Source organism: Cydia strobilella, chromosome 24, assembly GCF_947568885.1.
Source record: "Cydia strobilella chromosome 24, ilCydStro3.1, whole genome shotgun sequence".
In the NCBI taxonomy this organism is placed as follows: Eukaryota; Metazoa; Arthropoda; class Insecta; order Lepidoptera; family Tortricidae; genus Cydia; species Cydia strobilella.
In genome coordinates this window covers 8,203,527-8,215,103 of record NC_086064.1, presented here as the reverse complement: position 1 = coordinate 8,215,103, position 11,577 = coordinate 8,203,527, and the positions used below count along the sequence as shown (strand labels likewise).

Sequence of the window (11,577 nt, the reverse complement as noted above, 5' to 3'; positions counted from 1 at the left end):
CGAGTTTACTTAGTCGCTAACCTGAAATGCCAACTCGTGGGAGCCGGGCAGTATTTTGGACGTTGCCAAATTAAGGGTTAAATAAATAATAAATACGAGGACATCTTACACAGATCAACCTAGCCCCAAACTAAGTAAAGCTTGTACTATGATGCTAGGCGACGATATACATACTTATATACATAGAAAACACCCATGATTCAGGAACAAATATCTGTGTTCATTATACAAATAAATGCCTTTACCGGGATTCGAACCCGGGACCATTTGGCTTCACAGGCACGGTCACTAACCACTAGGCCAGACCGGTAGACAAAATGCATGCATACATGTGAAACCGTTAGTAAAACTATTGTCACGAAATCAATTTCACGCCAGAAATAATTTATTTATCATAAAGTACACAACAATTTTCTTACAATTATATTCCTCGCCTAGAGTTGTGCCGTTCCCGGTAACATTCCCCATTTTGTATGGGGAAATTTCTCGCTCGGTAACATTCCCCATACGAATTGGGGAATGTTACCGAGAAGGGCAAAACTCTATCCTCGCCAAACTGCGATTGCGACTGCGACTGCGATTTCGTAATGTAAATCCCGCTTAAGTACCTATTTAGTAGAAATAATTTAAATAGCTAGAAGGGAGTGAGCAAAAGATCCCCACGTGGTGTGAGGCCGCGCTGGCTGGCCGGGGGAGGTTAGGAAGGGGGGGGGGGGTTACAGGGAGTGTAATAGTATAGTAGTTACCTCGACGATCTCATCGTCGCTGTGCGCGGGCGGCGGCGGCGGGTGGTGGATGCCGAAGTTGGTGACGGCGCCGGCGCCGGGGGCCGGGCCGGCGCCGGGGGTCGAGGCCGGCGGGGCCGGGGCCGGCGGGGAGGACGAGGCCGAGTCCGGCCTCAGGGACCCGGGCGCTGCAACAATAACACTCTAATTTAGAATAATTTTTTTTGTCGCAAACTTCAGTTAAAAGCATTTATCGCTGATTATTGATATACACATCTCAAAAGGCGCTTTATAGGGGGGAGGTGGTTAGAAGTAAGTCATCAAAAATTGAGATTATATTATACCAAAATATAGCCCAATACTTAATATGGTATTTGTCTGTATGAAAAGAGGAAATTCGAAACGAGTGGCGATAAATTAAAACACGACCGCAGGGAGTGTTTTAAATCGACACGAGTTGCGAATTACCTATTCGCACGTGTATCGTACAACGTTTTACAGTACATATGGCCCTTTGAACTTTCGACATATGCACGAAAAGTGCTCTTTTACGCACTAGTGCGAGAAAGTAGCACCATATGTACTGTAAAATAAATTATTTTGCACCGTGCATGAAATAAAGCACCAGAAGATTAATAGAAAAACGTAGACAGCAGTTATTTTTAAACACAATTTCTATTTTACAACCCGTATAAAACTATAAAGAGTAGATCATTTGATTGTGACGTCACATACTAGTGTTTCTTATAAATTCCATAGTAGCAAAATCGATTTGACAGATCTAAAAAAGAAAGTTAGCAGATTTGGTACAGTATTTGAATGCAGATACTCACGCGTGCTGGCGGGCGCGTTGTGCTGCGCACGCGCAGGCTTGACGCGCACGGCGCGCAGCGAGCTGCGCGTGGGCGCCGCCCCTCCCGCCCCTCCACCCCCCGCCGGCACCCCCGCCCCCGCCCCTCCCCCCGGCGCCCCCACCGGCGTCGCTCCTGCCGGCCGACTCTGCAATACAACATACTACTTAGACAACGATATATAAACATTATCATGTTAAATAAAAACTTGACAAACATAGAATAGAATAGAATAGAAAAGTTTTTATTCGTAAACACACAGACAATCAATAGACATACATTAATAGAACATAGTGAAAATAAAGTGTCACGAAATGGCCCCATCTCAGCATGCTGCTGGCGACTTCCAGCGCTGATCTTCCGATGAGACCATCAGGTGAGAATCACGGAAGGTAACAGACAAAAAGAAAACAACATAAAGGAAAGAGACATAAAATATGGTGAAAAGTAAATTACACATAGTTTACACAAACTAATAGAAAAAGAGATACAATATGACGACATAAGAACATAACATAAGTACATAACATTAAGTAGCGTACATATTACACTGTATTAAATTTGATCTGTATAATATAATTCAATATTATTATGGAATAATATTAACATCAACATATTGATCTGTTAATTAGCTTGAGATAATATATATAGGTATGTACAGCCAAGGGCATAAATATATATACATTTCCAAAGTTTCAAAAATATGTGTATGCTCTTTTATTGCTCTTACACTTTAGACAATAAAATTGTGTTCACATATTTTTGAGCCATCTGTCTGTAATTCTGCAAGTAATTCTCACACTAAATATAGGTAAAAGAGACACGAAATATCAAGAATTTTGAGAGCATTCTTACCTGGTCCTTGGGCAATGTGTGACCATTGACGAGACTTGAAAGGGAACTGAGGGCGCTGCTCGTCACCAACTCCTGTTGCGCCGTCGCGATGTCCGTCAGGAATTTAGTGTCCGCGTTGCCTATAACAAAAGCAAATTATTTATAAATACCGTTAAATAAATAAATAAAAAAATAGTGCGTGGAGTCCCTCCGCGCGAAAGAAGTGAAACTAGCATCAATTACCCTACTTTCGGGAGATTACCCTGTTCAACTTACTGGTCACACTGTTATTTCGAAGTTTGATAATTTATAATTTGAGCGTAAACCTCCTTCATAGTTATGTTCGCCTGGTACATGTATGTATATTCAAACAAGTATACACAGAGAGAGAGAGAGATAAGAGACACCGTGCTGGTCGAGCGAAAGTTAACTTTAGTGAGTTAATAATAGAGTATAAAATTAAATTATCTATGGTAGCGTTAAACGATTAACGCAACCTTGTTGGAAATCGCATTAGAAGTTTCACTTCAAAAATATTTTTGGTACAAGCTTTTATCGCCACTTTACTTTTCTTTCCACAGGCAACTAATACTCATCGAGACAATTCTAAAAAACCCCAAACACAATTAGGTTTCGTTGTTTTATTACAGTTCCTATGGCCACCTCCTGTCTCCATCATCAGATCAGCTCGATGGTACCATAATATTGTATTGTCACCCGACTAACATGTGTATGCAAATTTTCAGCTTCATCAAGAAACCGGGAAGTGGGTCAAATTTAACTTGCAAGATTTGACTACAAACATAGTACATTGCAAGGTCAATTGAATTGAATTGTATTTACTAATTAATGTAAATGTGTACTAATAATAATATGGAATTTATACGGCTGAAGTAAATATAATTTCCCCTCACTATAGCAAGGAAAGTGCAACATCCACAGGCGTTAGATCATTTTCATCACTGGAATCACTAATTTTTTTACGATAATACGATATTAAATATAACAGAAAACTTTGGAAGTTGTGTATTTTTACGTGTCGGGGTCTTCTTCTTCTTCTTTTAAAATAATGGCTTCAGCCCAGTGGGACTATTTCGCCAGTATCAAGGTATTAAGAGGTTTAAAAACAACAAAAATTGTACGGTTGTACAAGACAGTGTACGGTGATTTGTTAGTTCTTGTAAATCGATAGCTAGACTTTACAAGAAGCACGTGGACTACCGGCCGTTGACTCCAAGATGGTGGTTAAACGCGCTTCAAAATTAATTCTCCATTCACTGCACACTACCACATTAGTTTACTGTATAATAAGCTATCGATATTACACTTTAAACTATATTAATGAGCAAAAAACAAAGTAATTAATCACGATGCTAACTATCAAGATGGCGCTCGAACCGGAAGTCCCCGTGTCGGGGTCGGTGAGAAAACTTTTGTTGACAATGTTGACATTTCTGACGATGCGTTTTGAAATTGCATCGACTCAACTTGTGCGTTCAGAATTACATTCAACATCATTTAAAAAAACAAATGTTTCTTATGGAATTTAAGGTTTATGACTTAAAATCATATTAAATAAAGCTAAATTTGGTATTTTTTACTAAACTCTCAAACCATTTATTTAATGATAATTAATATTGAACGAACCATTATTATGAGCGTTTTACGTTTTGTTATCTGTCAAAAGCTACTTAAACACGCTCCATCCAAGGACAAATTACTTTCCCCACTAGTGGATAAAACGCGTTTTTCCCCGCTTATTTTAAAGGATAAAAGACGGCTTACCGAGCTAGTGAGGAAAAAATATAATTTTAAACTATGTCAGGCAATTTCCGTCAGTAGAAAAGAGCGACAAATTTAAATATATTCTAGTGTTTATCAATTGTTTGACCGGCTATAATTAACTTGTGTACAAAAATTAATAAATTATGTATGGAGATAATTTGAGGCTCGAGAAAGGACATGGGATAGTTTTTATCAATAATTATTATCATCAGACAAAGTCGCGGAAGCTAGTTTGGAATACAAGACCGGATAATACGAAACCGAGTGCAAGTTAAGAGTGAAACGAGGACGTACAATAAACACGAGGCTGGCATTCCTGAAAAGAAAAGTAAAATAAACTAACCTAGATTTAGTTTAGCCTTCAGTTCGGAGTAGAACGCATCTTTGGGCTCCTGCTTCTCCTTCTTAGACTCTTCTAGAAGCTTCTCCACCGGCTTCACGCTTATCTTTACCTGCAACAAAAATATTTTACAGAAGCTGATTTTTTTTTTCTTTTTTTTCCAGTGTCCAAGATTCCATGACATTGCGACTCTTAACATCTTATGGTCTCCTGGTACTTAAAATCTCGCCTTACCTTGGGACTGTACTATGTTAGAAATCTTACTTTATTTTCCTCCTTCGACGGTAAGGAGTCCAGGAATTCCCTATTCAGCTCTTCAGCATGTTTGGACGTGATACTGAAGTCCTTGGCCTCTTCTTTCGGCACGGGATTGGGCTCTGCTGTCAGCCAGCTCAATTGTGACTCTTCTTATATAGTCCTATTACTTAAAAACTCACAGTATCTCCTTTTATGGGACTGTACTAAAGAGATGTATGTCAGAAACCTTACTTTATTTTCCTCCTTCGGCGGTAAGGAGTCCAGGAACTCCCTGTTCAGCTCTTCAGCATGTTTGGACGTGACGCTGAAGTCCTTGGCCTCCTCCTTGGGTACGGGGCTGGGTTCCCGGCTGTCGGCCAGCTCGATGGTGACGGTGGGTTGCTCGACGGCGCCGTTCAGCTTGGGTAACGTTCGGAGGCCGCTGGAGACTTCGTGCTTTTCTAGGGGTAACAGGAATCTGGAAGCAATTCGATTGGGCCGTGAATTTAGGTTTCGATTACGCGCAATTAATGATATTAACGTTAAATATGGCCGTAGCAACCGTTAACGGATTATAATGTCTTTGTGATATCTTATCGCCACTAGAGTTGAAGTCACCCACACAACAACATCAAAGTAATGACAGCGAAATTTTGCATTAAGTTACAGAATAAATAATGTACTATTGGTATATTACTAGTAGTCTTTTTCGACAGATATAACCGCTAGGTGGCGCATGCGAGAGCAGGCGTCCGTTCCGTAGGTGCGCGGTAACTACTATGGCTAGACACCGAAATTGGTGTGAGCTGCGTGTACTTGTAGAGACGTGACGAAATCGCGGAGTGAGCCACGCCTGATTAAGTGTTCTTTTTCGTACCGATGGCAAGCTGACTAAGATTAGCTGACCCTATTGAAGTTTTCTAGCGTCACATTCATTCGTTCACATGGACATGAATGTGGTAAACAAATACACATGTGCCATTATTTGAGAAGATTTTTTGAGCTCGGGTCCTAATCTGTTAAACAAAAGGTTTCGTTTCCTTTATGCAGTGGTTACACTGCTTACTGCTAATAGCCCCGGCATAAGTAACGGGAACAAGCCCGTTTAAAAAGCAAATTTTTCTACTCGTCGAGTATAATCTGTGTATTACAACTTCATATGCAACACTACAACCTTACTCTTTTCAATGGCACTTCCGACTCAAGCATAAGAATTTTATCGATACGGTTTAGTCAAGTATAAAAATTTTGAAAACAGAACTTCATACATTTCGATAAAATATTTCTTGTTTAAGGAGACTCGATTCAATGCAAATTAGCCTACTTAAACACGCTGCGTCGCATCTGCTTTGTGATTGGTTGGCCAACAAAAACATTTTATTTTATGTCGGAGTAGAAACAATTGCTTCATAAGTCAGAAACGCGCATGTGACACCCTTCATATAGCAACATTCATACCCTACGAAAACCGCTTAGCGTTGCTTGTTAGTCTCCATAGGCTACGGTGGCCAAAATCGAGAAAAAAACTGTCTTAAAATTGAATTTAGCAAAGAGCAGGTACCAGGGCCTCATGAGTTACGAGGAGGTGTCGTTGACCAACCCGCCGGGGGCGCTAGGCCCGGCGGCCGGGGCGCGTACGAGTATGAAGGTATCGCGGGTCGCGGCAGCTCGCGTATAGCTGTATACTTTTGGTTTGTTTACCTATATGATTCTACTAGTTGAAAGTTTTATTTTTTTGTCTCGTAGAAAAAGTATTGTATACAATAGTGATATAATCAAGCTTTTCAATCTCGTACCTTAACTTAAGCAACTCAGCAAGCTTCGTTGCTTAAACACGGTACTCGACTGAAAAGCTCTCTATTATATCACGATTGTATAAAATACTATTACCATTCTATTTATATGGTTCAAATTCATAAAACAGCCCATTCGGAGATAACACGAAGAAAAATCCACTCTAATTGTTCTCTATCACGATAGTTGCTTTTTAAACGACATGGTTGCTTTGGCGCGTGCTGAAGACCGCTCTTAAAAGAAACAAAGGATTTGTTTAACAGATTAGCCCGAAAAAACCATTTGAGAAAATTCATACTATACCTCTCGTAGTGTCGTCTCGCGGTGTTGGGCTGAGGGGGGTGGATCTGTCGCCATAACTTGTGCCTGCAGGCCGATTCGTAGCCCCCAGCGTTTGTCACCGAGTGGTACAGCGCTCGCAGCGACACTGAAACAAATATAATATAAAAAAATTATAACTAAAAATTTGGCTACATAACGTAACCGTAGGTATGGAAGTTAAACATTTATTACATGGTTTCCTGGAAAATAAGAAAATTGGTTGAGAAATGCTGCCGGTGGAGGGGCAACTAACGGAGACGCTTCGTTCTCGCTGTTAAAAATCTTTAAGCGAGTGTACGTGTTTGAAAGCACTAAACTCGCCTTATAGAAGTGCTTGAGCTGGTCGATAAAGGTTCTATCTTTATCGCTAGTCTCTGTCCTCTTGCCCACTATACTTACTCGGTCGCAGCTCAATCGGTACAGTAAGTAAGCCATTCAAAATGGCGGCCACTTTTCGGAATACTCACGGTCTTTGAGCGAGTGTGCGGGCTTGAAGGCGCCCCCCCTCTGCTTGTGGAAGTGGCGCAGCTGGTCCTGGAAGGCGCGGTCCTCGCGGTCGTCGTCGTCGCCGTGCCGCGGCGCGCCGTTGCGCAGCGACAGGCGGCGCGGGGGCTGCACCTGCTACACATACATCTGTTGTCACTTGCTGTTAGAGCAGGGGGCTCAAAACCATAACGTCTAAGAACTGTATGCCGGCTGTTCACACTCTTCGAGAGTAGTAGCCCTGGTAGCTGCCGGTCCGAATCAGTTAGCGCGCTCAAGGCCACGTGGGTGGTGTTTTGTTTCGGACCGGTCATGTCATGAGCGTGTTTACTGTCATGTTCATGTCAACGTCAACTGAATTTGAATTTTGTTCGTTAATCGTAGTAACAGCACGCTCACGATCGAACCGATTCACGCTCATAGCGATTCTTATTGTCAAACGTCACCTTGACGTTTGCGCTCAAGGTGCTCACACCTGGGAGTGCACCGTGAGCGCCGTCACGATACCTCATGTAAGCGCTATGAGCGTGAATCGGTCCGGTTTTGAGCGTGCTGTGAGCGCTGTGAGCATAATTCGGAACATAGCCCCCGAGACGGGCCGAGAACGAGTGTGTACATAATGCTCCCTTCTCGTCTCGCCCTCCTCCGATTGGATCGGAGCGGTGCCGAAATTCTCGGCGAGAGGCTCTCGATGCCTGTATACAGCCGACGGCATTACTTTACGGACGACAGCCACTCCTTTTTATCAAAATGCATCAATCGATTTTACGCAAAAGCAGACAAGTCCCTCGTTTCATGTCATATACAACACACGTATCAACATGAAACCTTTTCAACGCTAGCGAAACTGGAGTTGCGTGGACCCCGGTTCTATAAACCCTGTGTAAGAGGGTCAATCAAGAGATAGATCTAGCCTTATTCATAAAAATAAATGAATATAAGGTGCTATAAAATATGCCTGTGATGCTGTAGAATACAGAACGTTATTGATAACGTAAAAAAATCCAAATGACAACCGCAGGAGACTGCTGGACGCGTTTCTGTGAGTTACTGTCGCTGGACCTGTAGCTTCCGACTGGAGGGGAGGCGAGTGGTTGGAGGGTCGTTTCTAAAGGTCGCCTCTAAAAATATCAACACAAACTTGTTATAAATTAACCCACTCTTGCTCAACGCCTTATGACTCACCTCAGAAGATTGCTCGACGTGTTTCTGCGAGTCGCTCTTGCTGGATCTTTCGGAGACAAACAGTGAGTGGCTGGTAGCCCGTTTCCGACGCAGGCTTCACGGTTCAGGAGGTGTCTGTGAGGACTCACCTCAACAGGTTGCTCTATGCTAACGCTTCATGATTTGTCTTTAACTCACCTCAACAGGTTGCTGGACGCGTTTCTGCGAGTCGCTATCGCTGGATCTGTCAGAGAGGGACGGCGAGTGGTTGGAGGCCCGTTTCCGACGCCGGCCCGCGGTCTCCCCTTCAGTTTCAGCTCGAACTAGTTACAGACGAACTCCTCTTCGTAAGACACCTTACCGTTAACGGTTCAGGAGGTGTCTGAGGACTCACCTCAACAGGTTGCTCTATGCTAACGCTTCATGATTTGTCTTTAACTCACCTCAACAGGTTGCTGGACGCGTTTCTGCGAGTCGCTATCGCTGGATCTATCAGAGAGGGACGGCGAGTGGTTGGAGGCCCGTTTCCGACGCCGGCCCCGCGGTCGCCCCTTCAGTTTCGGCGCTAGCTGGTTGCAGACAAACTCGTGCCCTTCCAGCTCAGGGTACTCGAATGTGTCCTGAAAAGTAGTCGATATATTAGATAAAAGATATTGATAGCTTCCGAGACCTAAGTCACAGAATAAGTAATAGTATTATTATACAGAACGGCCACGCCCCGCCCCGCCCCGACTCGAATGCCCTCGCCCCGCGACAGCAGATTGACGGCCGTTTGCCGGCCGCTCAGTACTGTTTTTAAGCAACTTACTCACACTATGACGCATGCCGCGTGTACAGACGTGCCGTTCACACATAGAAACGCAAGTGATTTTTGATGTATAGCGTGTCCGCCCTGTGCCTAAGTTTCGTCAGACTGCCCGTCTCACATCCAGTAGAATAGAATAGAATAAGATTTTATTCGTAAGCACAAACAAACAAGACATTACATAATATAAAAACATAAAACAAGATTAAAGTGCCACGAAATGGCCTCATCTCAGCATGTTGCTGGTGACTTCCAGCGCTGATCTTCCGATGAGACCATCAGGTGAGAAGAATCACGGAAGGTAACAGACAAGAAGAAAAGACATAAAAGAACCAAGAAATACCAAGAACACGCACTGTGTCCTATAGTAAGTCTCCCATAGTTCGCGCTCTTCAACTGTGCTTAACGCGCTCCTCGCATCAGCACCGGAATGTGATGTTTTTGCAAGTGACTGGTCTTTTGTCTGTAGTGAGTGTATGAAGTTCTGTGAGGCGATGGATAAACGTGAGTCGTCTGTTATATATTAGATTTATATTTTTAAATGTCTCTGTTATAGAATTGATTACATAATTGTATACACTTTATATAAATTCCACAGTGAATTGGTTTTAACTGTCATACTCTGTAATTTGTTGAATAAATAAAAAATAAAAAAATAAAATTAAAATAACTGACAATGAACAAATTGTTAAATAAGAAAAAGTTACACAGCCAGAAGATACAACATAACGATTAAATTTGAATTATTTATATAAAACAAGCATTATACTTATAACAGTCAGTCACTGTATCGGTCCGGTCAAACCATACCTTGGCTGAACATTACAGCTACATGTGCAACTAGCGCCAACGGTAGCTACACGAACTACATAAGTACGAAGCTAAAGCCTGACCAGGAATATATGATCACGCGCCATGTTGCGGAATTTCATTAGAACATTTTTTTTTCATACTATACTCAAAGATAGATATAACTCCGTAATAGATGGATACAGTCCAAGGAAAAAACGTGCCTCGAAAATCACGAAAATTTGATTCTCGATCAGATGGCGCCACTAGCTTTGGCCTACTCTCGTATAGAGGGCGTTGACGGTTTCGTTTGTTATTTATAATTTTAACGCATATCAGTGAAAGAACATGGGTCTAAATCATATAAAAACAATTAATGCAAATAAAAAAATCATTTATCCCTATTTAAATACATTTTAACGTATTTTTATAAATCTTCATTTTTAGTTTTAAAGTATGTCGATAGATGGCAGTAAATTTACAGTGGTTACAAAATTTACTATGACAGTACCGCTCTATCTTATTACGAGTATATCCTCTTTGCTACACTCAACTGTCACCCTATACTACATGAGAATAAACAGCGCCCTCTTGACAATGATCATATATTACTGGTCAGGCTTTACAGTACTAGAAACTGACCTTGCAGTACAGTATCCTGGTGTTCTTGGTAGGAGCTGCGTAGCCCCCCAACGCACAAACTAAACTGTCCCTCAGCCAGTCCCCTTGGATGCCTTCGAGCCGGGAGAGGAGCGCCCGGTAGCGGCAGTACCGCGGGTAGGAGAACACCACCACGCCAGGACTCTCGGCGTCCTCATCTGGAAATAAATGTGGTATTTTCTATAAAAAGGGACCTTATTGTCGATAGCGCTTACGCCATTATTAACGATGCTCCGATATAAATACAATGCCGCGCGACGCTGTGCGGCGTAAGCGCCATCGACAATACGGTCCCTTTTCATAGAAAATGCCCCAAATATTGGCGTTAGAGCTACATACAGTTAGAGCCGCTTAAGGCCGTTCCATCGGTTTGCCGCTGTCACTGTCACATTTCGCAAGAAAGAGCGGGAAAGATCATGCGCGCCAAGTGTCAATTTTGATCGAATTTTGTCGATTTTTATTTATTTTAAAAACTTTACCTTAAAATATCGAAATTACTATTTAAGTTGAGATTGTTTTTTCTTCTTTTTTAGGGTTCCGTACCCAAAGGGTAAAAACGGAACCCTATTACTAAGACTCCGCTGTCCGTCTGTCTGTCTGTCTGTCACCAGGCTGTATCTCATGAACCGTGATAGCTAGACAGTTGAAATTTTCACAGATGATGTATTTCTGTTGTCGCTATAACAACAAATACTAAAAAGTACGGAACCCTCGGTGCGCGAGTCCGACTCGCACTTGGCCGGTTTATTATAGTATCACATAATAAATAACTGAGTAAAGTTTGATTAA

General features: G+C 42.2%; 1 protein-coding gene across 2 annotated transcripts in view; it reads right to left on the bottom strand.

Moving 5' to 3' along the window:
• LOC134751972 (AT-rich interactive domain-containing protein 5B-like) overlaps nucleotides 1-11,577 on the bottom strand; it is a 120,810-nt gene that overhangs the window by 4,852 nt on the left and 104,381 nt on the right. For both annotated transcript variants that reach the window (XM_063687494.1, XM_063687496.1), the window contains 9 exons: nucleotides 10,771-10,946; nucleotides 8,978-9,154; nucleotides 7,355-7,508; nucleotides 6,870-6,993; nucleotides 5,025-5,250; nucleotides 4,539-4,647; nucleotides 2,432-2,550; nucleotides 1,559-1,724; nucleotides 747-913 (listed from right to left, as the gene is read on the bottom strand). In XM_063687494.1, the coding sequence (XP_063543564.1) occupies nucleotides 747-913; nucleotides 1,559-1,724; nucleotides 2,432-2,550; nucleotides 4,539-4,647; nucleotides 5,025-5,250; nucleotides 6,870-6,993; nucleotides 7,355-7,508; nucleotides 8,978-9,154; nucleotides 10,771-10,946 (1,418 nt within the window). The remainder of the gene's footprint in view (nucleotides 1-746; nucleotides 914-1,558; nucleotides 1,725-2,431; nucleotides 2,551-4,538; nucleotides 4,648-5,024; nucleotides 5,251-6,869; nucleotides 6,994-7,354; nucleotides 7,509-8,977; nucleotides 9,155-10,770; nucleotides 10,947-11,577) is intronic.